We start from the raw sequence: 26,823 nt of genomic DNA, 5'->3' as shown, positions 1-26,823 counted from the left end.
TCCTGCAGCTTCACGTGTGTTATTCCATGTTTTTCTAGAGCAGACTTCCCCAACCCGGTGCCCCCCGCCAATGCTTTTTGCTGTTCTGCAACTCTCATCAGCCCATGCCGACACAGCCAGTAGCCAGGGACTGTCTGTTGGAGAAGGCTATTCCAGATTGTCATCTCTCTGGCAAAGACTAGTCTGAATAATGACTAGTCATTATTTGGGTCGTCTGAATAATGATGCTTCTTTTGTGCTGCACCCCCCATTTACGGTGTCCGAACACCTTCCCCACTCGCTGGGTCTAGCAAAGATTCTCCCATTTGCAGCCCGCCAGGGCCACCACAATTGGCACAGTGGTCTCAGGAGGCAGGTATTAAAGGAATTGCCAGTTATTTAATGACTACATTTAATTTTATTAGGCTTTTTACCTCAAGGGGGTGCCATCTGACTTTTCTCCCTCAGATGTTGCTAGATCTGGCCTGAACTGTAGGAAGCAAAACTATTTTTGTCATTGTTTTTGATTGGTGGGTGGGAACTCTGTGTCACTCAGGCTAGCAAGTGAAGTCTCAGCTCCATTCAGTCTCTCCAAAATTGATGCAACACACACCAGAAATTAGCCAGGGGGAGGCATCCTTTCATTGATTTCGTTCCCAACAAACCGGAGCTCCAGCGCAACTTATATAGAGTCTTGCCAACTTTTGACATCTAAATTTCCTCGCTTGTGGTGTTCCGGCCGGCAAAGGCTTCCTTTGCAAAATAATTCAATTGCCCAGAATTCCACAAGTCCGGCAAGAAATGAGTCATTACTGGACGCAGCCTTTCAAGACTTTTCTTTGGTAACATACGTACAATGAGCCGTAGAATGGAATTCCCCCATGCGTTGCTTGTTTTGAACTGTGACCGTGCGTTGGGCGACAGTACAGTATGTGCAAAAATTATTGTGTGCATACAGCCTTGCAGGACTTAAAAAGACAGTAAATTGGGAAAAAGAGAACTCCCCCGGTTCCCTGGTTTAACACAATGCTGTGAGCCCTCTTGCCCTTTCTGCTCTGTCCTTTTCCATGTGTGATATCTGCAGAGTGGTTTTTGCTATGGGCAGCAAAGTGCACACACACTGGGCTTTTGCAGATGTCTCTGTATTATCTAGCTCTGAATACAGAATGATGAAACCATAGAATTGGACGGGACCCAAAGAGTCATCTGGGCTAACCCTCTGCCATGCAGGAACCAAATACAGTGGTACCTTGGGTTACATACGCTTCAGGTTACACACGCTTCACGTTACAGACTCCACTAACCCAGAAATATCACCTCAGGTTAAGAACTTTGCTTCAGGATGAGAACAGAAATCGTGCTCCGGCGGCGCGGTGGCAGCAGGAGGCCCCATTAGCTAAAGTGGTGCTTCAGGTTAAGAACAGTTTCAGGTTAAGAACGGACGTCCAGAACGAATTAAGTATGTAACCAGAGGTACCACTGTATTTCCTGACAGATGTTTAAAAACCTCCAAAGGAGAACCCAACTGCTTCTGAGGGAGCCCATTCCACTGTTGGGCAGCTCCTACCACCAGAAAGTTCTTCTTAATGTTTAGTCAAAATCTCCTTTCTTGTGATTTGAATAAAAATATCCTTGTAATATGCCCGATTATGATTTTGTTTTGTTATCTGCTGTACTGTACAAACACACACAACCAGTCCTTTTGAGGAATCTCCAGTTGGAGGCTAGCTATTGTACACTGAAAAGTACAGAACCAATTCCTTCTGGTCAGTAGTTTTACTGCTGACCAGAGGGCAGAGAGAAGCATTTTGAAGCAGGGAATCTGGGTGGAGATGAAGGATTGCAACTCAGCCCCCCAAAGTGGGCTACTGGGAAAAAATCATAACCACGCAGAATGGTCAATACAGGTTTCTCTCGTTGGCAGCTAAGGCACTAGAGAGTGTGCCTTAAGAGGACTGCATTTTAGTTCAGAGCTGACAGCTGCTGATTTTATTCCCAACTGTTAGGGTGGGGGAAGCTGTAGGCTCTTTCTATTCTTATTTCCAGTTTTGTCTTGTTTATTCTTACCAACTTTTGCTGGTTAATGTCCTTCAGGTTGGGAACAGTGAACAGTTTTTTAAAAAAACTTCTCTCTGAACACAAACAACATCAGCCTCTAGAAAAAAAAAGCCAAGTTTCGGTCACTTCTGCAAAAATAAAAACATGTTGAATTAAAAATAAATTCCTCTGAGGGGGAGCAGCAAGATTTACAAGAGGAGTAGGGTGGGAAAGGGTATCTTGTTCCATTCTTGCCTCCCCACCAACACCCAAATCTCTCAGACATCCACAGCAACAAAAAGCTCGCTACCCCTTTCATCCAAATCACAGTGGTTATTTCCCAGAAACTGGTATTTTAAAACAGTGGCATTGTTTCAGCACCCAGGCCTATCAGTTTCCCCCTGGTGTTTAGGAAACATCTATTAAGGACCATTTCTCATGGCATCTGTGCATGGCTGCCTATTTTGGTTCCCGCCCCACGCCCAGATAGTGCTGTAGATGAGGCCTTTGCCATAAAGCCAACTCGCCATTCGGTATCGCAACGCCTAGCGTGCCAAGCAGTGGCTTGACGGTTGCGACAAACGACTGCGCTAAACCGAAATCCTGCGCAGCGTCCGACTACCTGAGAATCTCAGCTTTTCGCTTCGGAGAACAGCAAGCGTTTAGCCCTCATGGATGCAAAGAGTAGCAACTGGAAAATGTGCTGGCGGCCACCTCCTCACAAGGGAACCCACAGCATGCAAAACCCAGCAGGGATTCTGTCAGTCGCCAAGGCCTAGAAGCCCCATAGAAATATGGTTCCGGTAGCATCCTGAAGCCTCATCCAAGCAGGTCTTTGGTCACAACGGCCAGGTATCAGTAGCAAATATTATAAAGTGCTGTTTCAACGGGGCAATGGGTGGGTCCTCTTGGGTTTTTTGCTCCTTTGGGCTGCTTCCGTCCACAATGAACCTGCAGGCAGCGGTGTTTCTTCCAGGCAGAGATGCCTCAGGAGCAGGGGTGGGGGAAATCTAAATGGTCTTGTTCAAGTGAGTTTGGTTTCAAACCACAAGTTAGAAGTGACAGCACACAGACACTTCAAAATAGCTTAAAATCCTCAGGTTCCCCCCACCTACCTACAAGATTATCGACAGGTAGACAGAAAACATACACCAAAACAAGACTGCCATGTGATTTGTAACCCCCAGGAAGGTATAATGTAATCTCTGGAGCGCATGAAACCAGTGGTGCCTTGGAAAACCCTCCAAGATGTTGTCTTCTTGCCAGAAATTCTGTTCTTGACAGCCACGTCTGCTCTTTCCGCAAAGCCCAGTTACTCACAAGAGTTTTCTCTCTCTTTTTTTTTTGTACACGTGTTTTGCTTTAATAATCATATATACATATACAGAAGTTATTTACATCCAAGTACACTTGTCTCTGTATAACTTAGCAGCATATAAGTAAATGATTTGCTTCCTAGTTCAGTTAATAAGCACTTTCACATACAGACAACCCGGCAGTGATTTTCCTGCAGATGCTAGCAACAGTAGGGTTTGCCCGATGCCGCCGCAACTAGGCAGAAGGCCTCTGCCTCAGGTGGTAGAATCTGGGCACCATCGTAGAGCGGCAAACCATTTCGTTCCAAAACCTATTTATATATATTTAGAGAGGGTGACTCTGCGCACGTTTGTGAGAGTTTTGTTTCTTAGGCACCAGAATGTCTGAGAAGGCCTGACCCTGCGTCTTGCTGTGGTGGGTGATTGGGAAAATTGGTGTAGATTGGGGAAATTTGTGGGTTCTTCTCCAATATCTATCAAGGTTCCCCCCCCAAAAAAGCACCATAAAAAACCCTCTGAATAAGGCATTGACCATCAGGCATTCTGGAGGCAAGCTAAACCATGGATTGTGCAAAAAAAGGGAAGATGACCCAAAATCTTTTATGCAGCCAAATCAACTTACAGCACAATTTTTTTGCTGCTGTTACTGATTCAATGTGGAAGATGCAAGGACACGTCTGCACCCCAAATATAAACCATCTTAAAACTGGGTTTAACTATCGCGGTTTCCCCATAAATCGTGGGAAGGCTAGTCAAAGCCCCAAAGAGAAATGTGATATTGCCTCTCTTAATACGAGTGCTCAGGATTTAGTATTAGGTAATAAAACGGGGCTAGAAATAAGATTCCGGAGCCAAAAACCTTTAACCACAGAATGTAGACTCTAGCTTACATATTTCATGGCCAGAAGATGTGGCAATAATAGCTGCGGGCTTGAAAGGGGAATTTCACAAATTGGCGAGACACGGGCCAATTAGGGACGCCAGCTAAATGGGCCTGACATTTAAAGCACTATGATGCCACTTCAAACAGTCATAGCTTTCCCCAAGGAATCCTGGGAGGGTGCTGAGAGTTGTGATTTGTTGTTGTTGTTTAGTCGTGTCCCGTCTCTTCGTGACCCCATGGACCAGAGAACGCCAGGCACCTCTGTCTTCCACTGCCTCCCGCAGTTTGGTCAAACTCATGCTGGTAGCCTCGAAAACACTATCCAACCATCTCATCCTCTGTCGCCCCCTTCTCCTTGGGTTGTGAGGTAGATCCCAATTCCACTAACCAAGCTACAATTCTCAGAGTGGTTTAACAGTCTACCCCATGTCCCAAAGAACTCTTGAAAATTGTAGATCTGTGAGGGAAATAAGGATCCCGCAGCCTTAAACTGAACTCCCCAGGATTCTTTGGAGGAAGCTGTGATTGTTCAAAGCGGCATGACACTGCTTTTAATGCATAATGCAGATGTAGGGCCTTAGTTCCCATTGCAGGGGAGCAAAAGGGCTGCTTTGGGGCTTCCTGAGAGCACTTGGTTGGCCAATGCGAGAAGCAGGTGGCTGGACTAGAGAGAGACTCCTGGCTGACTTGACCTTGAAAGGCTCTTCTTGTGTTTTTATGGGTTTCTTGTTTGGTTGGGTGCCAAATCAGCTACCTGAGCTTGAAATGGGATTAGCTTTGCAGTGCAGACAGGCTCCAGATTTCCTGCTTCCAGGCAGCACCTCCTATCGCAAGGATGCCATGTTCTTCCAAACACTTCACTTGGTGACATTTTGGTATTGGAAAAATGCCACCACCCTTTCCTGTCCCAGCTAGCGAGCAGCCTTTGCTTTTATTTATTTTGTACTTTTTCAAATCACTTTAAATGCAAGTCCAACAGCACAATGGTAGCCACAAACTCCTTGAGGTGGCCCCCTCCTTCAAGTAAGGAATTCTGAGCTCCCAATCGCTTCCAAGAATAATTGGTTCTTTTATCAGCTTTGCATAGCATTCATTCCTTTCCTAACCTAGGGCAGATAAGAAGGTCCATTAGAGGGTGTGGAAAAGCTGGGAGGAACTGGCTGAGTTGGTACAGACTAGCAAAATACCGCTTTTGAGCAAATCCATTTGCTCAAAAGTTCTGCCACAAATATGGGAGCCGAACTCGTATTCCTGGGACCTAATCAGCACTTGCTAAATAAATCCAATTGCATGCAGCTGAATCAGCAGGGACTTGATGGCAGGGGCTCCTTCGCAAGGGAAGAGGAACGTTACCAACTGCACTGGCTCCCGGTGGAGTACAGGGTCAGGTTTAAGGTGCTGCTTTTGACCTTTAAAGCCCTACGCGGCCTAGGACCCACGTACCTACGGGACTGCCTTTCCTGGTATGCCCTGCGGAGGACCTTAAGGTCCACAAATGACAACACTTTGGAGGTCCTGAGCCTCAAGGAGGTTAGATTGGTCTCAACTAGGGCCAGGGCCTTTTCAGTACTTGCCCCGACTTGGTGGAACGCTCTGTCCCAAGAGACCAGGGCCCTGTGGGACATCTTTCCGCAGGGCCTGCAAGACAAAGCTGTTCCGCCTGGCCTTTGGTTTGGACTCCGTCTGACCCTGATGTTTCTCTTCCCTTATGGTTTTGATTTATGGGCTACTTTTAAAATGAGGCAGAATTTTAAATTACATTTTATCCTGGATTTTAAAGTGGTTCTCCCCCATTATGTTTTTACTGTAATTTTACTGGTGTTAGCCCCCCTGAGTCTGGGGAGGGCAGGGTATAAATAAAATTTATTATTATTAATGCAAAAGGACTGGGTGGTAGAGCCAGCGGTGGAGGAAACAGCTCGAGCACCTGGGGCGGAGTGCCCAGGGGCAGGGCAAACTGCCCATGGGGCGGGGGGGGGTTAGGAAGGAGACGTGGGGCCTCAGCCACCCAACAGCTGGGGAGGAGGCAGCGGACGGACAGCGCGGAGCCTGCGGGCACCAAGACACATGGCCTGTGCGCGCTGCAGGCCCCGCAGTGACGAGTGCCACCCACCCACCATTTTGTCACCCCCCCCGGTCAGGGTGGCCCCCAGGGCGGACCGCACCCCCCTTCCTACGCCCCTGGGTAGAGCACCTGCTTCTCATTCAGAAGGCCCCTGGGTCAATGCCCAGAACCGCCATGCAGGGCTGGGAATCCTGGAGGGTTGCTCCCAATCAGTGTAGACGATACTGAGCCAGACGGACCAATGGGCTGGCTCCGTATAAGGCAGCCTCCACATGTGTGTGTTTCTGCTACTCCACAAAAGCAATGCTCTGGGGGAAAGGCCTGAGGGGAGAGAAAAACCACCCATCCCTCGATTGAGATCATCTCCAATTCTAAATACAGTCATACCTCGGGTTACAGACGCTTCAGGTTGCGTTTTTTCGGGTTATGGACCGGAAGTACCAGAACGGGTTACTTCCGGGTTTTGGTGGCTGCACATGTGCAGAAGTGCTAAATTGCGCTTTGCGCATGCGCAGAAGCGCCGAATTGCACCCGCACGTGCGCAGACGCACGCATCCCGCACGGATCACGTTTGCAACCCAAGCGTCCACTGTATGTTTGGCCAAACCATCTTCCCATTAAAAAAACACAAACCCACTCTAGTTTTTGGCTGAGCAAAAAGCAGGGCAATGATCTAGAACAGCAGTTCCCAAAGTGGCTTAGTGGGATTGCCTAAAGGGGTGCTAAGAGACAAGGGGGCAGCCGGGATGTGGAGGTGCAAATGATGATTAGCCTTTGAAAAGCTAGGGTCACTGGATCATCCATTTTGCTGAATTAATTTAACGTAATAATTGTAATTAGATTTTTTCTTTTATAAAAATAAATGTTTTGAATTTTATTGTGCTCTTATCTTCCTTGGTGGTTTGTGCAAATCGCTGTTCTGGAATACTGGTTTTTTATAGGGTAGTCAATAGTTTTTATAGAAACTATTGACCTAGGAGAACGCCTGTGCTCCTGCTTTCTTAACCATGCTGGGCAAGGCAGATGACCAACTGTGTGTGTGTTTAGTGTTTGGAGTCGGACTAGATGCCCCACATAATTTCCTTTCCATCCTATTCTTCTGCCTTCTCCCCCAATGCCAACTGCATGTGGCAGCTTAGTTCTTGCCCTCCCGGCTGCATTAAAGGAAAGGAACAAGGTGTTAAGTGCCAACTATCTAAAATGGTAAAAGGGAAGCGGGTGGCGCTGTGGTCCAAACCACAGAGCCTAGGGCTTGCCGATCAGAAGGTCGGCAGCTCAAATCCCCACAACGGGGTGAGCTCCCGTTGCTCGGTCCCTGCTCCTGCCAACCTAGCAGTTCGAAAGCACGTCAAAGTGCAAGTAGATAAATAGGTACCGCTCTGGTGGGAAGGTAAACGGCGTTTCCGTGCGCTGCTCTGGTTCGCCAGAAGCGGCTTAGTCATGCTGGCCACATGACCTGGAAGCTGTACGCTGGCTCTCTCGGCCAATAAAGCGAGATGAGCGCCGCAACCTGAGTCGGCCACGACTGGACCTAATGGTCAGGGGTCCCTTTACCTATCTAAAATGGTAGTCAATATAAAAAAATGTTATAAATGTTTTTGGGGGGCTGCGGTTTCACAAATCCAGGCCTACTGATGCCACCTCAGTTCACGGCTCTCTCATCAGGATTATCTGGAGCACTGCCTTTGAGAGAGTTGCTTCGATTCAGTCCACGCTGCAGAGCATAGATTGTACATGCCAGGGAAAGTTTTGCCCTCTCCTATTCTATGTGCAGCCTCTCTCACAGCTTGTGTGTGTAGTTGCCTGAGGGCATAACCTTGCAAGAATCAGATAACCTGCAAACTGCTCCCATCCGCAGAATATGAACGCCACCACAAACTAAGATGGAGTGTGAACCAGGAAGTAAATAAACACGCCTTGCTTTCAATTTTTAATCGGCTTAGCCTGGGACCGAAGGTGGCACACATGAAGCCCATAATTGAGAACTCAGAATTGGCTTTCATAGGGAACTCCTTCAAAAGGGGGCGACAGACAGCAACACTACGAATTCGTATCACTTTTATACTGGTCATGGCTCCTCTCAAAGGACCCTGGGAATTGTAGGTTTTCTAGGTGCTGAAAATTGCCTGCAAGCGAACTGCACCCCCTGCTCCTCTCAGAATGACAATATCCAGAGTTATCTGGGGAGCAGAAATTATGATTTATGTCTGGTTGTGACACAGAAATGCTTCAGGACAACCTTCCCCAACCTGAAGGGCCTCCAAATGTTCTGGACCATAGCTGCCATCACTCCCGCAGCTGCCATCTTGGCCACGTTGACTGAGGCTGATGGCAGTTGGGAGTCTGATACCTGGAAGGCTTCCTCAGAAAATAGAGATGTTCTGCTGATGTGGAAGAGAACGTCCCTTTTCCCCTGAGGAATGTCGGAGGGATCCCGCCCTGGGTTATGGCGAAGATGAGGCAAGCCTGAGTGTGGCATGAACTTCTACTAGCCAATATGGCTAAAAAATGCCCTGGGAAAAGAAGGTGGGCCAGAAGACGATTAAGAGAGGTGCTGCAGTAATGGCAGAGACAGAAAACTCTGTGGTGTCTTTGTCAATGGGGCTAAGGGTAAATAAAATAAAAACCCACACCAGGCACGCCAACTCCTAGGGGCAGAGGGCTCTTCGGCCCACCTCAATATTTGCTGGCAGGGGACCGGGCCCCCTTGATGTTGTGGGGGCAGAGAAGGCCGAGTGCGGCGTGGTTCAATGGCTGGCTCCTCCTGAGTGCGAGAGAGGAGGCCGCACCAGGCCGCCCAGTTGGCCTCTTCCCGACAATGCACGTCACACACGTGTGATGTCATACATGTGATGTCATCCACGTCACGTCGAGAGGAAGCCGAGCGGGGAGCCCAGTGCGGCGCGGCTTCTTCTCTCACGCTCAGGAGGAGCCAGACATTGAACCGCACCACGCCGCGCTCCCCACTCGGCTTCCTCCTGCCGACGTGCGTATGACATCACATGCAAGTGACACACGTACGATGTCACGCATGCGACGCGCGTCCCAAGCATGACATCACACAATGCGACGCACGCTGGCCCCCAATCTTGGGTGCAAGACTGCGCCCCTGACCCCTCCCCACATACGCACACTCAATCCATCCCACAATACTCCTGATGTCAGTTCATCCCTAGAAACACAGAAAAAACACCTGTCTCTATTTTTCCTTTATCACCTGCAAAGCACCAGAGCATTGTGGGAGATGCCCAGGGCAGACGAACTTACACTGCTGGTTATATAGCATATTAATTCTCCTCAGGAAGATCACCGGCTGAAGTACATGCACAGTAATTTGGGGAGGTGGGGTTGGGGGGGGGGGGACAACGTACTTTGAACGCCTCAAGTCCTTTCCTCAGATCTCTGTGGACTCTATCCTCTCCAGCCTGGAAGGAGTCCATGTTTTCTTCTCGTCGGTGTGTGGCGGGCTGGTGACCTTGCTGGTCATTTCGCTGACTTTGTGCTCGAGGATTTGGTTCTTCTGGTACATCTCCACGTAATTCAGCTGCAGCTGCTTCTGGTACTTGATGACCTTCTCCTTCTCCTCCTGCCAGGTACGCCGCTCCTCCTCAAAGTCCAGGATCTGCTGCTCCCGCTGCTGCCTCTCGGCCTTCAGCTCCGCCTGCAGTCGCTCCACCTCCTTCTTCAGCGCGCTGAAGTTCTCCTCGCTCTGCCGCTTCATCTTGGCCTCGTCGCTCTCGCAAGCCAAAGGGTCCCTCGCCAGCTTCTCCGCCAGCTCGGCGCCAAAGTGGCCATGGGCCCCGCCCAGGCTGGTGAGGGTCTGCTTCAGGTTGGAGACCTCCAGCTCGCACTGGTCAAGTTTCTCCCTCAACATCTGCACCTCGCCCATCTTCCGCTGCAGTTCGCCCTCGGAGATCTCCAGGCTGACGCTCTTGGTGCTGTAGGAGTCTTTCAAGGTCAGGATCTGCTCCTCCTTCTCCCTGAGGAAGCTCTTGCCTTCCTTCAGCTGGGTCCGCAACCCGACGATCTCGTTGAGCTTCTGGGAGACGTCGGACTGGGAGTCCTTCAGCTGCTGCTTCAGCAGAGAGATCTCACCAGCCTTTTGGCACACCTGGAAGAGAGGCCTTGTCATGAGACAACTCAAACAGGGTTTGCTCTAGCGCATGCTATGCTTCAAGCAATATCATACCACTCTGAACAGTCATGGCTCCCCCCAAAGGATTCTGGGAGCTGTCATTTGTTAAGAGTGCTAGAAATTGTTAGAAGACCCCCTATTCCCCTTCAGAGCTACAGTTGCCAGAGTTTCCTGGGAAGAGGGACTGATTGTTAAAACACTCCGGGAATTGTAGCTCTGGGAAGGGAATAGGGAACTCCTAAAAGCACCCCCAACAAACTACAGTTCCCAGGATTCTCTGGGGGAAGCCATTGATTTGTGAAAGTGGTATAGCACTGCTTTAAATGTTAAGGCCTACTTTAAGCTGCTGCACCAGCCCCACAGAATGAAAAGCATTGCGCTCCTGCCCAATGTACTTTACCCAGCTGCTCAACACGCAGAAATGCCGTTAGAGACGGACACATCTATCAGTCTTGGGATTGCTCAGTTTCTCATTTTTTCCACTGGTAACTTCCGTTTCCCACATTTTCATTTCAGCTAGTGACCTATTTATTTTCAAGTCCTCGTGAAAATTCATCAGCTCCCTAATGCAGATTTTCTTCTAAGGCATGCCGTTTTCACTAATATGCACATTTTTGCAAAGCAGTCTACATATCACACGTTTTAGGCTAGTTTACTTGCCCATTACTTGGCTGGAGAAATGCATTGCAAATTTCAGACAAATGCACATTTCATACGAGAGTTTTTTTAAAAAAAATGTACATTGTTTTGGAAAATGCAGATAAGGTTGGTTCACCTTTAAATTTGAACTAAATCAAATTCCCTCCCCCGCCCCTTTGCTAAATGCTAACCACACCTATTGCTGCAGAAACCAACAACTCTCACCTCCCAGGCCTGGTTAAACATCCTGCTCTCTTTGTGTTGGAGCTTTGAATTCTCATCTAGTAACAGCTACTACAGGCAGTCAGGCTGGAGGAGCTCACAGAACTCTCAGAGAAAAGAAGGGGAGGAGAGACCTTTCTTTGCCCTAAGGGTGTCAGACTAAATGATGTATAGCAATTTTAAGGACTGCTCCTGTTTTTGCCAAGGATGAAGCTGCTCTCCCTGCAAGCCCGTCCCAGGAGTATTCCGCACCCGTCTACCTGTAGTGGCTGTTGGTAGACGAAACTGGTTGCCTTCCTCCAGCCTTCCAACACAAACCAATAGTTGTTCAAATAGAGGCATCCTCATTAGGATGGGAAGATTATGAGTCAGCTCTGAGACAGAACGGCTGGGAGTTTGCAGCAAAGCATGTAGCTTGAACCTCTATGATCCCCAGGGCGATAAACAAGGACTGTTCCAATAAGCAGAGAGGGGCTCCAATGCACACGCCCTCATTGTGAAAGTTATATGTGAAGTATACGGTCTAGGACCCTCATACCTACGGGACCGCCTCTCCTGGTATGTCCCACGGAGGACCTTACGGTCTTCAAAGAAAAACATCTTGGAGGTCCTGGGCCACAGGGAGGTTAGGCTGGCCTCAACCAGAGCCAGGGCTTTTTCGGCCGTGGCCCCTACTTGGTGGAACGCTCTGTCACAAGAGACTAGGGTCCTGTGGGACTTGACATCTTTCTGCAGGACTTGCAAGACCACCAGGCCTTTGGCCAAGGTGCAGTCTGACCCACTCTCTCCTTCTGTAATCCTCATAGCACTCTAGCCCAATGGTTGCCTTTAATTTGATTCTGAACTGATTTTATAATGAATTGATTTTAGAATGTATTTTAATTAATTGATTGTGATTTTATGTAAACTGTGTTGCTTTTACTGTTGTTAGCCACTCTGAGCCCAGCTTCGGCTGGGGAGGGCGGGATATAAATACAAAATAATAATAATAATAATAATAATAATAATAATAATAATAATCATTAGCTAAGAGTCTCAACTGACCTTGATTTCCACCAAAACTCCACTCTGCCACTCCTTCAAGCTTCCATTGGCTTCAAGAAGTCAGCATCGTGGGAAGGATCAAATAGCACAGTGAGGGAATAATGAAAGAAAGGAGAAACACAACCTAAAGGGCAAACTCCCATCTATGTCTTGGCAGCAAGGTAGCCTAATGGTACCCCTGCCAGAAATTCACGGACTCATAGAAATGAAGAGTTGGGGCCCTAGCAACCTCCTGCAATGCAGAAACCACTGTCTCGCCAGCGTGGCGCATGCTTTGGTTATCTCCTGCTTGGACTACTGCAATGGGCTCTATGTGGGGCTACCTTTGAGGGTGACTTGGAAACTTCAACTAATCCAGAATGCGGCAGACAGATTGGTGACTGGGAGTGGCCGCCGAGACCACATAACACCGGTCCTGAAAAACCTTCATTGGTTCCCAGTATGTTTCCAAGCCCAATTCAAGGTGTTGGTGCTGACCTTTAAAGCCCTAAACGGCCTCAGCCCAGTATATCTGAAGGAGCGTCCCCACCCACCAGACACCGAGGTCCAGCTCCAAGGGCCTTCTGGCGGTTCCCTCACTGTGAGATTACAGGGAACCAGGCAGAGGGCCTTCTTGGTAGTGGCACCCGCCCTGTGGAACACCCTCCCATCAGATGTCAACTATCTGACGTTTAGAAGACACCTGAAAGCAGCCCTGTATTGGGAAATTTTTAAATGTTTGATGTTTGGTTGTGTTTTTAATATTCTGTTGAGCTGCCCAGAGTGGCTGGGGAAACCCAGCCAGATGGGCGGGGTATAAATAATAAATTATTATTATTATTATTAAAGAATCCCTGGCAGATGGCACATGCAACTCGTGCCATCAAAGAGAAGGATGTGTCTCTTGGCTGGTGATTGAGTTCCTGGTCATTGATACCCACCTGTGGTGTAACCACAACCTTGAGGACTCTTGAATTGCCATTGGCACCTCCTGAAGGTACCATACTAAGGCAATAGCTTTGACTGAAGCGTCCGGAACAGCCTTCACCAGTCTGGTACCTTCCAGAGACCTTGGACTAGAACTCACATCAGCCCTGCCATGCTGGCAGGCACTCATGGGAGATGTAATCCAAAACATTTGGAAGGCTCCAGGTTAGGGAAGGTTGCTTTTGAAACACCGGGGTTAACATTGGCCTACTTGTAACAGAATGGAGGCCTTTTTTGCAGAGGTGAGCACCTAAGTCTGAGCATAGCTGTCAACTTTCAGATTTGAAAATAAGGGAACAGCAGCCTCGAAAATAAGGGATCAGCAGCCTCACATGTCCCAGGGACAGTCTACTGGATATCTAACAATCTGGGATAGCAGCGGGAAACGGCCCTGGAATAAGGGAATTTCCCGCCAAAAAAGGGAAGGTTGACAGCTATGAGTCTGAGGAAGAACACTATTGGGCCAACATAAAAGGGTACAGTTAACACACTCTCTTTTAAGTGCTTTTCAGAGGGAGTCTTTGGGGGGGGGGGTCAGGCATGTTTGCTCAGACACACTTTGATGCTTTTAAAAGGCCCCTGAAGACTCACAAGCTCTTCCATTTCATTTCTCTCCAAAGGGCGTATGGAGCACCTAAGCCACAATTCGATCGACGAAAGAGCATGGTTCATTGTGCTGGTTTCCTGCTAGTCCAAACAGGGCACAACTCAAAAGAGTCATTATAGACCAAGCCTAAGCTGCTTGATGGACGCGGGTGGCACCGTGGGTTAAACCACAGAGCCTAGGACTTGCCGATCAGAAGGTCGGCGGTTCGAATCCCCATGATGGGTTGAGCTCCTGTTGCTGGGTCCCTGCTCCTGCCAACCTAGCAGTTCGAAAGCGCATCAAAGTGCAAGTAGATAAATAGGTACCACTCCGATGGGAAGGTAAACGGCGTTTCTGTGCACTGCTCTGGTTCGCCAGAAGCGGCTTAGTCATGCTGGCCACATGACCCGGAAGCTGTACGCCGGCTCCCTCAGCCAGTAAAGCGAGATGAGTGCCGCAACCCCAGAGTCGGTCACGACTGGACCTAATGCTCAGGGGTCCCTTGACATTTTTAAGCTGCTTGATACTCCTCCCCACTGTCTCCTGAAGCACAAAACCTGAAGGAATCTGCATTCTGTGATCACCCTGAGTTGATCTCAAACAGCAGCTTGCAGACTTTTTAACCAAGCCTGCTGTCTGCGGAGAGTCAATTCTGCAGGTTGCGTTTTGGTGGCGCACAACAGCGTTTTTGTAAGAACCTTGTAATGTTAAGGCTTGCTTCCAGATGACCAGTTTAATGAGGCTGCACCCAGATTTGCTTGCAGGGAGATTAGACACCATTGGCTATTTAACATGCATTCATTCCTATTTGCTTGCAGGGAGGTTAGATGAGATTGCATCAAAGCAAGTGTTATTATCTCACACTTTCCTGTGCATCACCCGCCCCCCCTTATTGCGAAAAGTCCAGTCTTTTGGGAAAACCAAGATTGCTGCACAAGACCTCCCAATCCACTATAATTTAACAACCTGAATTTACCAGTATGCAATGGAATCCAACCCCAAAACACTGACAAAAGTCGAAGCGCCCTAAGATTTGGGTGCCTGAGTTTATTTCTTTAGATAATTGATAAACCGCAGGATTGAAAGAAATTATCCAAGTGTTGACCTTTAAAGCCCTAAACAGCCTTGGCCCAGTAAACCTGAAGGAGCGTCTCCACCTCCATCATTCTGCCCAGACACTGAGGTCCAGTGTTGAGGGCCTTCTGGCGGTTTCCTCACTGGGAGAAGCAAAGCTACAGGGAACCAGGCACAGGGCCTTCTCGGTGGTGATGCCCACCATGTGGAACGCCCTCCCATCAGATGTCAAAGAGATAAACAACTACCTAACATTTAGAAGACATCTGAAGGCAGCCCTGTTCAGGGAAGTTTTTAATGTGTGACATTTTGATGTATTTTTAATCTTAGTTGGAAGCCGCCCAGAGTGGCTGGGGAAACCCAGCCAGATGGGCAGAGTACAAATAAATTATTATTATTATTATTATTATTATTATTATTATTATTATTATTATTATTATTATTATTATCTTGAAGGCCCCCAAGTTGGCTGTCTGTGACACGGACCACACTGCCTCTCACCTCCCACTTGGTCTCCTCGATCTTGGGAAGGAACTCGGCCTGCTCCTTCTTGAAAGCCACAAACTTCTTCTCCAGCTCTTCCCGCTGCTGGAGGAGCTGCCCCACATCATCCTGGAGCTTCTTCTTCTCCTGCTGGAGCTTGAAGATCTGCAGCTGCAGAGCCTGCTGCGCCCTCTGTGCCTTCTTGGACACCTGCTGCAGCTTGTTGGCGTAATTCTGCCGCAGGTCCTCCATCTCTCGCTCCCAGATCTTCTGCTTCTCCTCAAAGACCTGGTAGATGGCCGCCTCACTCTTGTCGAGGTTCCTCCTCATCTGAAGGACCTCCTGCTCCTTCTCCCACAGCCGGTCTTCCAAGTCCTGGATGATGTCGTCCGTCGAGGGCGAGTGGAAGGGCATCGTCTCGTTGAGGTGGTTGAGCCGGCTAAACGAAGACGTGCTCTTGCTGGAAGACCGGCCGCTGTCTGAGGTAGATATCCCATTGTAGCCCACAATGTTCTTGTCCACGTAGGTGGTCCCAATGCGGTTTATGTGGCTGGTTGAGGCGCTCATGGGCCCGATGTGCTGGCTATAGCCTGTGCCGTAGGTGGGCAGGCTGGTCAAAGAGTTCCGCCCGGAATCGGAGAGGCCGCCCGCCTGGTTGGTAGTCCTGTTATGGCTGGCCTTCTCCATCCCACTTTTGACCGTGGAAGGGCTATTGCTGTTGGTGTGGTTCAAGGTCTTCCGGGTCTCCGAGATGCCGTTGTTCTGAGGCGGGCACAGGTTCTGCATGGAATGGAAGTTTTTAGGGACTACGGGCTTAAAGGCTGAAGGTCTAACTAAGGGCTCGTTGCTCTGCAAGGAGGAGGGAAAGAAAAAAACAGGACAGCAAATTAAACACGAGAGGATTGACACAGCTCAGTTGGCTAGAGCACTGGTTTTCTTTTTTTTAAAAAGATATTTATTTTGTTTTTCAAATTAAAATTTCACAGAGATATATCAAGCATAAATCATAAAAACAAGATTCCAAGAAATCTCCTGGACTTCCATCGTCCCCTTAGTGCAGTGGTTCTCAACCTGTGGGTCCCCAGATGTTGTTGGACTGCAACTCCCATCATCCCTGAGCTCTGGCCTTGCTAGCTAGGGCTGATGGGAGTTGTAGTTCAACAACATCTGGGGACCCACAGGTTGAGAAAGGCTGCCTTAGTGGGTCCTATTATTTATCATTTCCTCCTTTTATGATAATCCAAATCCTTTATCTCTTCCAATATGTCCGGTGATATTCCAATCCTGAGCATTGGTTTTCAACCGGTGTACCATAGCACCCTGGGGTGACTTGAGGAAAGTTCAGGGGAGCCTGGGGGAGGGGGCAGCACATCCTTTCATTAACTTGCAGCCCATAATTTCCTGTGTTATCTCTATTTCTCTCTTGAGGAACCGGCAGCTTTAACTGGCAGCCCAAAATAAAGCTATGGCAAAAAAGTGGGGGAACACTTTTGCATGACTGTTTCTCTTCTTAAAATCTCCCCCAACAACAAAAATCCTCCCCAGCTTCAGTAACGAACAGTTCCTTGGTTTTATACAGAGATCTTGAGAAATGCAAGGAAACGACAAAGTAACTTGATGGTGTGTGTGGTCTATAAGGAGGGATATAAATATTAACCCTGAAAGTGAGGAGTGCCTTCTGTGTTTTCCCTCTCCTTCTACCCACAACATCCCTCCCCTCCTTCTTCTCCACCTCTCCCCCCAGGCAACCGCCCTCCTCCTTGACAGTCACCCAGCTTTATGGGGACAGGGAGAATGAGGCAGGAAAAGACGATGTCCGCATGTGATTCCTGCGCTATTTGTGTTTCTCATTTTTCTTCTCCAGCTCCGAGGGCCTTCTGGGGGTACCCTCAATGCAAGAAGTGAAACTACAGGGGAACCAGGCAGAGGGCCTTCTCGGTAGTGGCACCCGCCCTGTGGAACGCCCTTCCATCAGACGTAAAACAGATAAACAACTATATGATTTTTAGAAGACATCTGACATTCCTGTATAGGGAGGTTTTTAATGCTCGATGTTTTGTGGATTTTTAAAATATATTTTTTATTTTGCTGGAAGCCGCTCAGAGTGGCTCAGATGAGCGGGGTATAAAAAATAAAATTATTATTGTTATTACTACATAAAAACTTTTTTTAAAAAACCCCAACCCAAAGATGTGTACAAATCAGACACAGGTTTTAACAGATCCTGCCATGCCAAAAGTGGTCGCAAATACGTAAAACACCTTCACATTAAGGGCAAAAAGGCTGGGCAGAAAGGGTGCAGTTTCCCAAAGTCAGTCCAACAGATGCAGCTCTGACGCCGGAAGCCCTGGGAAATGAGAAACCTGCTTCTAGCTCATCAGACCTGCAAATGACACCAAGTTGGGAGGGGTAGCTAATGCCACGGAAGACAGAATTGAGATTCAATATGACCGCAAGAGATTGGAGAACTAGGCCCAAAGTAACAGAATGAATTTCAATAGGGACAAATGTCAGGTTCTGCATTTAGGCAAGGAGAACTACATGCACAAATATAAGATGGGGAACAACTGGCTTACTAGTAGTACATGTGAAAAGGATCTAGGGGATCTTAGTGGACCACAAGCTGAACATGAGTCCACGGTGTGATGCAACAAAAAAAAACCACTCATGCTATTCTAGGCTGCATCAACAGAAGTCTAGTATCTTGGTCAAGGGAAGTCATAGTACCACTCTATTCTGCCTTGGTCAGACCACACCTGGAGTCCTGTGACCAGTTCTGGGCACCACAATTTAAGAATGTTGACAGGCTAGAAGGTGTACAGTTTAGGGCAGGCATAGGCAAACTCGGCCCTCCAGATGTTTTGGGACTACAACTCCCATCATCCCTAGCTAACAGAACCAGTGGTCAGGGATGATGTGATTTGTAGTCCCAAAATATCTGGAGGGCTGAGTTTGCCTATGCCTGGTTTAGGGCAACCAAGATGGTTGAGGGTCTGGAATTTCTCCACCAATTGTTTGACTTGGCAGCTTCCTATGTTCCTAGGACATCAGGTCTCAAATTCCAACCCCCGGCCATGCCCCACCTGAAAACTGTGGGGGGTCTTGGCAGACCACTTAACGAGGATGATGGTGATTTATTAAATTTGTTTGTGTCACTGAAGGAGCGTCTCCACCCCCTTTGTTCTGCCCGGACACTGAGGTCCTTCTGGTGGTTCCCTCACTGCGAGAAGCCAAGTTACAGGGAACAAGGCACAGGGCCTTCTTGGTAGTGGCGCCCGCCCTCTGGAATGCCCTCCCACCAGATGTCAAAGAGAAAAACAACTACCAGACGTTTAGAAGACATCTGAAGGCAGCCCTGTTTAGGGAAGCTTCTAATGTTTAACAGACCACTGTATTTGAATAGTCTGTTGGAAGCCGCCCAGAGTGGCTGGGAAACCCAGCCAAATGGACGGGGTATAAATAATAAATTATCATCATCATCATCATCTTGCCCAAGGCAACTCCAAGTGACTTATAACCAAACAACCAAGCACCACCTGTTGTACATGCGAAGAGCTAGATGTTTTGTTAATTTTAACCGTGTTTTAAAAAATGCTTCCTTCAAACTGCAATACAATGAAACGCAGTCTGGAAGAAATAAAGGAAGCAATGAAAATACAATTGAGAATGAATGCAAACATTTAATGTGGTCATCCCACAGACCACCGGGATGAAGGCCGTGGACCAGTGTGGCTGTTCACAGACCACGGTCTGGGTACCCCCTCTTCTAGGATGCAAATTGAGTCTCACCTGGTCTAGTTTACCAGAGACTGGCAATATCTTTGGTGGGTTACTGGGTTCTCTGTACTGCGGAGGAGGTGGGATGTTCTTCTCGTTGTTGGCCGCGACGTTCCCACAGAGGTCCGCCTTCCCTTTCTCGCTCTTGCGCAGGTCCCCGTTGATGAAGATGGAGTGGGAGATCTTCTCCGTCTTGTAGGTCTTCTCCTCCCCGGAGTAGCGGTTCGAGATCTCCCGTGTGGAGTAGCTGTTCCGGGACCCATCGACCTGGCGCCCGCCGCTCTGCGTCCTGGTACCCACGCTCTTCATGGCGAACTCTTGCTCGCCGGCGACGCCGCTGCCGACGCTTCCCATCGTGCCCTGGGAGGCGGGTTCGGTGAGCCTGGGGTCGAAAGGGTGGAAGGCTTCCTTGTTGTGGTAGCTGGCGTCACTAAGGACGGAGAGGGTCTCTAATTTGGCCATGGCAGGGTATGGTAGTGGAGGCACAAGACGTCAGTGGCACTGGGAGAGAGAAAGGGGGGAAAGAACAGGACGTCACAAAAAGAGGTTGATTGGAGCAGCCGTGAGCACAAAAGAAGCCCAGCTGTGGAGGCACAAGGGGAATAAACGTGGGAAGACCTCACCAAAGGCCCATCTAGCCAGTCTAGTATCCTGTATTCAAAGTAGCCAAAGAGATGGCCACAACTGGAAGCATCCAAGCAGGATCTGTGTGCAAGTTTGTGGTGATCTTTAAAGCCCTAAACGGCCTCGGTCCAGTATACCTGAAGGAGCGTCTCCACCTCCATCGTTCTGCCCGGACACCGAGGTCCAGCGCCGAGGGCCTTCTGGCGGTTTCCTCCCTGCGAGAAGCCAAATTACAGGGAACCAGGCAGAGGGCCTTCTCGGTAGTGGCACCCGCCCTGTGGAACGCCCTCCCACCAGATGTCAAAGAGAACAACAACCACCAGACTTTTAGAAGACATCTGAAGGCAGCCCTGTTTAGGGAAGCTTTTAATGTTTGATGCATTACTGTATTTTAATATTTTGTTGGAAGCCGCCCAGCAGCTGGGATTCAGAGGGCGTATTGTCTCTGACCCTGGGGGACAGAACACTGTCATCGTGGCTCACAGCCACAGGTGTCCTCCATGGTTTCCCCGCCTCCCCCTTTAAAGCCATCCAAGATGGCAGCCATCACTACGTCCTGCGGGAGCCAATTCAACCCAACGGCATGCTATCAGTGGCTACTAGCCACAATGGCTTGTCTCCATCTCCACCGGGGGAGGCAGTAAACCTTGGAATCCCAAACTGAGAGAGGGCTGTGGGCACTCAGGTCTTGCTTGCAAGCTTTTCTTTCTGGTTGGCCACTGTGGGGAAAAGGATGCTGAGAGCTAGATGGGCCATGGGCCTGATCCTGCAGGGCTCTACTTGCATCCTTACGATTCTTGTTTCTGGGCCAGGGTAAGGGCCAGGGGCTGGCGAATCGCAACTCCTGCTCACCTCTTTCGCATCGTTTCTGAGCTGCCGAACATTTAAAAAATATATAAGCGGTACGAAACAAAACGCAGCGAAAAACGGAAGAATGGTATAAAAACTACACATCAAAACAGCAGGAGTGTAAAATTCCAGACTTTATTGGTCAGAGAAAGGAGGGTGTTCCAGACTACAGTCTCCCTGACTCCTTGCAAAGGGGGCATCAGCGAAGGGGCAGTTTGGATGGGCAGAAAGCTAGCAAAGCGCGGCAACCTTCACACCGAGACGGCAGGGAGTAGCACAACAGCAAACCGGACGTAATTACGATTGCTGCACGTACAGCAAAACCACAGCTACCAACGCCTCCATGCTCCCTTTCCAACACACACACATGCACACACACACGCATGCGCACACACACATACACCAATAGCATCCTGCAGCAAGGATGTTAAGTGCACTGGCGTTCGGAAAACCACAACAGCTACACACAAACACACAGAGAGAGCCACAAAACAACACGTCTAGTCCCCAGTGCTGTGAGAAAAGTGCTGTTGGATCAGGCCAATCTCCTGCTGTTTTTTGGACTACAACTTCCATCTTCCCTGACCACTAAGCCTAGGGAAGATGGGAGTTGTAGTCCCAAAACAGCTGGAGACCCGAGTTTGGGAAACGCTGGACGAGAAGACCCTCGGGGTCCCTTCAAACTCGCCGATTCTATGATCCTATGAATGCCGTTCCAGTATCAGCTGCTAAATGTCAGGGAGGCTGGTAGTTAATTGCATCATAATCTAAGGAGAGCCTTGGCTGCTGGATGAGGCCATAGACTCGTCTGGTCTCTTATCCCCTGCTCACAGTAGCTAATCAGGTGCCTACAAGCAGGTGATGAAACTGGAGGAGCGAGGGGAGAGACATGTTTCACCAAACAGGTCGAGATCCACAGATATGATGCCTGCAGCTCCTCGCTGCTGCCATTTGAAAACCGGGGAAGTCGAAGACTTAACCATTTAGCTGTATGCATATGCATGAAGTGGGGAGAGACAATGTGTGTTTGTGTCTATGGGTGTGTGTGTGTGTGTGTAAGACATTTCTTCAAGGTAGCATGGAGTCACAGGTTCCATGTGACCAATTCAGGCACCTTTCCATACCAGGGCATGCCATTTTAGGGGGTGAAACGTAATTTTTGCCAATTTCTTCAACGGGGGGTGGGGGTGGGGGGGTGTCTCTAAATCTCCTGTTATTTTTGTGATTGGACAACATTTAGCTCGGCAAGTCTGCACTTCATGAAGAAGCACATATACTGCTTTAGGAAAACCGAAGACTTTCACCTTCTGAAAACACCACATAATGCTAAATAAATAACAACAGCAACAACAAGAAATGCCTGCAAGTACTTGGCAATCATTTTTAATGGTTTCTATGCAATTTTATGCACACTACTTACCAAACAAAACTAAATTGTATTAATGTAACTGAAATATCTTTCGAATTTCCAAGTCAGGTTAATTTCTTTCTTTTTTTAGCATCCCTAGTTTTTGGAATTTGAAAAATTCAAGATGCCTTATTCCCATATACCTGAACTCATCCTCTGTCACTGAGTTGTGGCATGTTCAGAAGAACCAATGGCCACAGAGGAATGACAAGTCTCCTCACCCAGCAGGGAGAGATTGCTATTAATAACCCCCATGCAAACTCACTCACCAACCACGGGGGGTGCAGATTCTGACCAGGGAAATGTCAATCAGCAAAAGGGACGAATTGGGTTGACTGCAGGGCAGTGAGGAAGAAAAGGAATTAGCTTAGGATGCGGTGCTCTCGTGGGTTGGCCTCGAGGTCATCGAGTCCTTATCCCTCCCTTGAACAAGACAGAATAGTGATTTTATTTACTTGAATGAGCCGGCTCAGGTCTAAATCTCCGGCCGCGACACAGCACCTCCTAGGTTCCCAAACGATCCCCGCTCATTCACAGGCCTGGTTATAGGTGCTAAAGAAATGGAATGGAAGAAGATAAAACAGATTAAAACAAGGCCCGGAAAGTCTTGAAAACAATACAATTTTCATTCTGCCCCTTACCCTGACATGTGTTCGCCCCAGAAGCTTCACCCAAGAAGCGCCTCTGGAGAAACAGGAATCACAAAAGCCACCTCAGATGTTGTATACGAGCAAAAAAAATGGCATTTGCCCAGGTAACCCTTCACCACCTGAACACAGGATGTATCTGTTCCCTTCCACACTCATAAATGACTGAAACAAAATAAAAAAATTCCTTCCAGTAGCACCTTAGAGACCAACTAAGTTTGTTCTGGGTATGAGCTTTCGTGTGCATGCACACTTCTTCAGATACACTGAAACAGAAGTCACCAGACCCTTCTATATAGTGAGAAGGTGGGGAGGGGTATTACTCAGAAGGGTGGTGGGAATGGGTGATTGGCTGATAGGTGTGGTAGACCTGTTAACGATTGCAATTTGTCTTACAGGAAAAAGCAAGGGGTGAGATGGCCAAAAATAGCTTTATCGTGTATAATGAGGTAAGAATCCAATGTCTCTATTCAAACCAGGTCTCTCCATGGTTTTAAGTTTGGTAATAAGGTGCAACTCAGCAACTTCTCTTTCCAGTCTATTTCTGAAATTCTTTTGCAACAAGACAGCGACTTTGAGAGCTTGTATAGAATGTCCTGGGAGACTGAAGTGTTCTCCTACTGGTTTCTCTGCCTTGCGATTCCTGATGTCAGATTTCACTGAAGTCCATAATTCATTGGCTTCGTATACAAATCTCACTTATTCATAATGCTACTTTCAATACAGTGGAACCTCGGATTGCAAAAGGGATCCGTGCGGGAGGCACGTTCGCAACCTACACCATTCGCAACCCACAGTGTCGCGCCTGCACACACGCAGGTCGCAATTTGGTGCTTCTGCGAAAGCACAACGCGTGTTCCGGTACTCCCAGGTTTGGCACGGTGTGCAAGCCGAAATCGCGTAACCTGAAGCGTCTGTAACCCGAGAAACCACTGTACAAGGTGAACATTAAGAATCCTGAGTTATGCCCCGACTTGGATTTAACCTGAGCCGCAGAAGAACTCCCCCTTATTCCCACCCACTGACCTGACTGTTGTCAATGTCCTAAGTGCCAGGAGCCCTGGGAAGTACCTGGTAGTACCCTGGCTACCATTGCCTTGGGAAAAGTACATTTCCCAGGGCTCTGAAATGTAACTATAAATGGAATTCCAGGCACCAAGAATGGTGGGAAAAAGGAAGAAAAGAGTCAACACTCCCCGCCCAAAAGAGAACTTAGCACTGTACATGAAGATTCCCTTATGGTCAGTTTTGAACCACCGGACTCACAGGCTTCGAAAAATATGGTCCTAACAGACCCATAATTTGCTCCTTGCACCTGCAAGAGAACAGACCATAAAGCAAGGGAGTGACGACGCAGCCAAGGACTTTCTCGGATCAAGGCCAGAGCGCGCCTTAAATTTTGCCTTCCCTGCCTGGCGGCACGGCAGAGCTCTCAATGTGGCAAAGACCAGCTATAAATCTGTTCACTGCCCGTTGATGGCGGGTGCGTGGTTTGTTCAGCCCTTGTAATAAAGAAAAACGGACAACTTGCAGAAGCTGCTCTTCTTCCGCCGCCGTAACAGATCCTGAGTTATGTTTTTCGGGAAGCAAAATCCTGCACTGTTCCAACTCAAGCAGCCTTCCGTTACAGAAAAGGCCCCTGCTCTCTCTCTGCCAGCCCCCAGAACGCTCCCTGAGAGGGGGCACACAGAGAAGGGGCTCAGATACTGACCTCAGGGTCCGAGTGGGTTCGCATGTAATTAAAGTATTTATGTTTCGCTGTTCCATGTGGTACGGTTCTCAAACAGTTTAGGCAGCCTACAATGTATAGACATAAAGGCAACCTACGATGTATAGACATAAAGGTAAAGAGACCCCTGACCGTTAGGTCCAGTTGCAAACAACTCTGAGGTTGCGGCGCTCATCTCGCTTTACTGGCCGAGGGAGCCGGCATACAGCTTCTGGGTCATGTGGCCAGCATGACTAAGCCACTTCTGGCGAACCGGAGCAGTGCATGGAAATGCCGTTTACCTTCTCGCCAGAGTGGTACCTATTTATCTACTTGCACTTTGACGTGCTTTTGAACTGCTAGGTTGGCAGGAGCCGGGACCGAGCAATGGGAGCTCACCCCGTTTTGGGGATTCAAACTGCCAACCTTCTGATTGGCAAGTCCTAGGCTCTGTGGTTTAGACCACAGCGCCACCCACGTCCCTAGGCATATACAATGTTTAAACACCACAAATACAAATTAATCATTGAAACGACCAGCTGATCAAGAAAATTTAAGCACCTGCAGAGACTCCTTAGCATCAAATATGCTTTTGTGTGAAGAAGTACCTCCTTTTGCCTCTCTCGAATTTCCCAGTCTTCAGCTTCACTGGATATCTCCTGATATTTGTTATAGACCTCTATTCACCTTTCCCCTAAACTAAAAAGCTCCAAATGCTGCAATTTTCCTTCACAGGAGAGTCGATCCATCTCCTTGATGGGTTTGGATTGTCCCTTTCTTAACCTTTTCCAGCTCTGCAATATCTTTTTTGAGGCGAGGTGACAAGGACTGCACTATCAATTTGTTCGACAGCGTCGTAATATTGGAAATGTTGTTTTCATTCCCTTTCCGAATGATCCACACGGAGCACACCATTCTTTTTCACAGCCGTCAAATACAGGGCCAACACCTCTACTGAGCCATCCTTTATGACCCAAAGGTCTTGTTCCAGTTCAGTCACTGCCAGTTCAGGCCCCATGAGCATCTATGTAGAAATTTGGGGAGTTTTTTGCCCAGATGTGCATCATTTTAGACCTGCTAAAAAAGATCACATCACATCACATTCATCCAGTGCTTTACCAACTGCACTGGCTCCCGATGGAGTACAGGGTCAGGTTTAAGGTGCTGCTTTTGACCTTTAAAGCCCTATGCTGCCTAGGACCCACATACCTACAGAACCGCCTCTCCTGGTATGCCCCACAGAGGACCTTAAGGTCCACAAATAACATTTTGGATGTCCCAAGTTGCAAGGAGGTTAGATTGGTTTCAACTAGGGCCAGGGCCTTTTCAGTACTGGCCCCGACTTGGTGGAACACTCTGTCACAAGAGACTAGGGCCCTGCAGGACTTGACATCTTTCCGCAGGGCCTGCAAGACAGAGCTGTTCCGCCTGGCCTTTGGTTTGGACTCAGTCTGATCCTTATGTTTCCCTCTCCTTGTGGTTTTGATCTATGGGCTACTATTAAAATGAGGCTGCATTTTAAATTGTATTTTAATCCGTATTTTAAATTGTTTCTCCCCCTTTCCGGGCAGAAATCGCTGGATGCATGGCAGTCCATGTTGGTAGTATAGATTTTTGAAATATGGCAACTCTCCTGACGCCGTCCTGTCATCCTCCATGCAGCTTGGCTAAGGAGGCAAACTTTTTGAGAACCCGTAAAGGAAAATAAAATGCTTGGCACCCACTGAGGCTGCTGAACAAAGTCTGTTTCATTAGCTAACAATAGTCTGGCATGCCCACCGGGCACTGGGAGTTGGATTGTCAGATTCTACTTATGATAAAGCCATGCTTTTGAAAGAGACGGGCAAAGGGGGGTGATTATGGGTGGTTTAAAAGAAGGGGACTCACCTACAGACTGAGACAGGGCAAGGGAGAAGGCTCCTATTTCTTTCTAGGGAACAGGCAAATATATCAGTTTCGGGTTCTCCCCATTTCCCATTCTTCCAGTCTTGAATTCAGGTCTCCATATTTCCTCAGCAAATCACGAATTCCTTCCTCACGAAAATGCACCTAGTGCATTTAGTGCAAATTTATCCTAATAAGCAAATCTCTGCATTCAGTTTTGATTAAGATACATGCTTCTGCAAAAAAATTGCCCCATTATAATGCATTTCTGTATGTTATTGTTTCACTAATACCTGCATTTTAATGTACACTTTATCCTTATACCGGTATATGCATTTCTGTACACAGCATTTGGAGAACTACATTGTGAAATTCAGAGGCGTGCAAATTTTGAAGAATAGGTTCATGCATTGGTATGGGAAGCTCAAATTAGCTAGTTTTTCATTAAAATTCAACGAAACCAATTTTCTCCCTCATCCCTATTCCTCCCCCCCCCC

At 48.2% G+C, this 26,823-nt stretch overlaps 1 protein-coding gene across 1 annotated transcript in view; it reads right to left on the bottom strand.

The window, feature by feature from the left end:
- Nucleotides 1–26,823, bottom strand: part of LZTS3 (leucine zipper tumor suppressor family member 3) — a 327,722-nt gene that overhangs the window by 251,516 nt on the left and 49,383 nt on the right. Inside the window, exons 2-5 of the mRNA XM_081925000.1 lie at nt 22,543–22,639; nt 19,219–19,707; nt 15,448–16,278; nt 7,835–10,391 (exon numbers count right to left, since the gene is read on the bottom strand). Of these exons, the coding sequence (XP_081781126.1) occupies nt 9,675–10,391; nt 15,448–16,278; nt 19,219–19,668 (1,998 nt within the window). The 5' untranslated portion in view covers nt 19,669–19,707; nt 22,543–22,639 and the 3' untranslated portion in view covers nt 7,835–9,674. The remainder of the gene's footprint in view (nt 1–7,834; nt 10,392–15,447; nt 16,279–19,218; nt 19,708–22,542; nt 22,640–26,823) is intronic.

Source organism: Podarcis melisellensis (genome assembly GCF_964234715.1).
Source record: "Podarcis melisellensis genome assembly, chromosome: 9".
In the NCBI taxonomy this organism is placed as follows: Eukaryota; Metazoa; Chordata; class Lepidosauria; order Squamata; family Lacertidae; genus Podarcis; species Podarcis melisellensis.
Note: the sequence above shows the minus strand (reverse complement) of the source record. Positions and strands in the feature narration are given on the sequence as shown.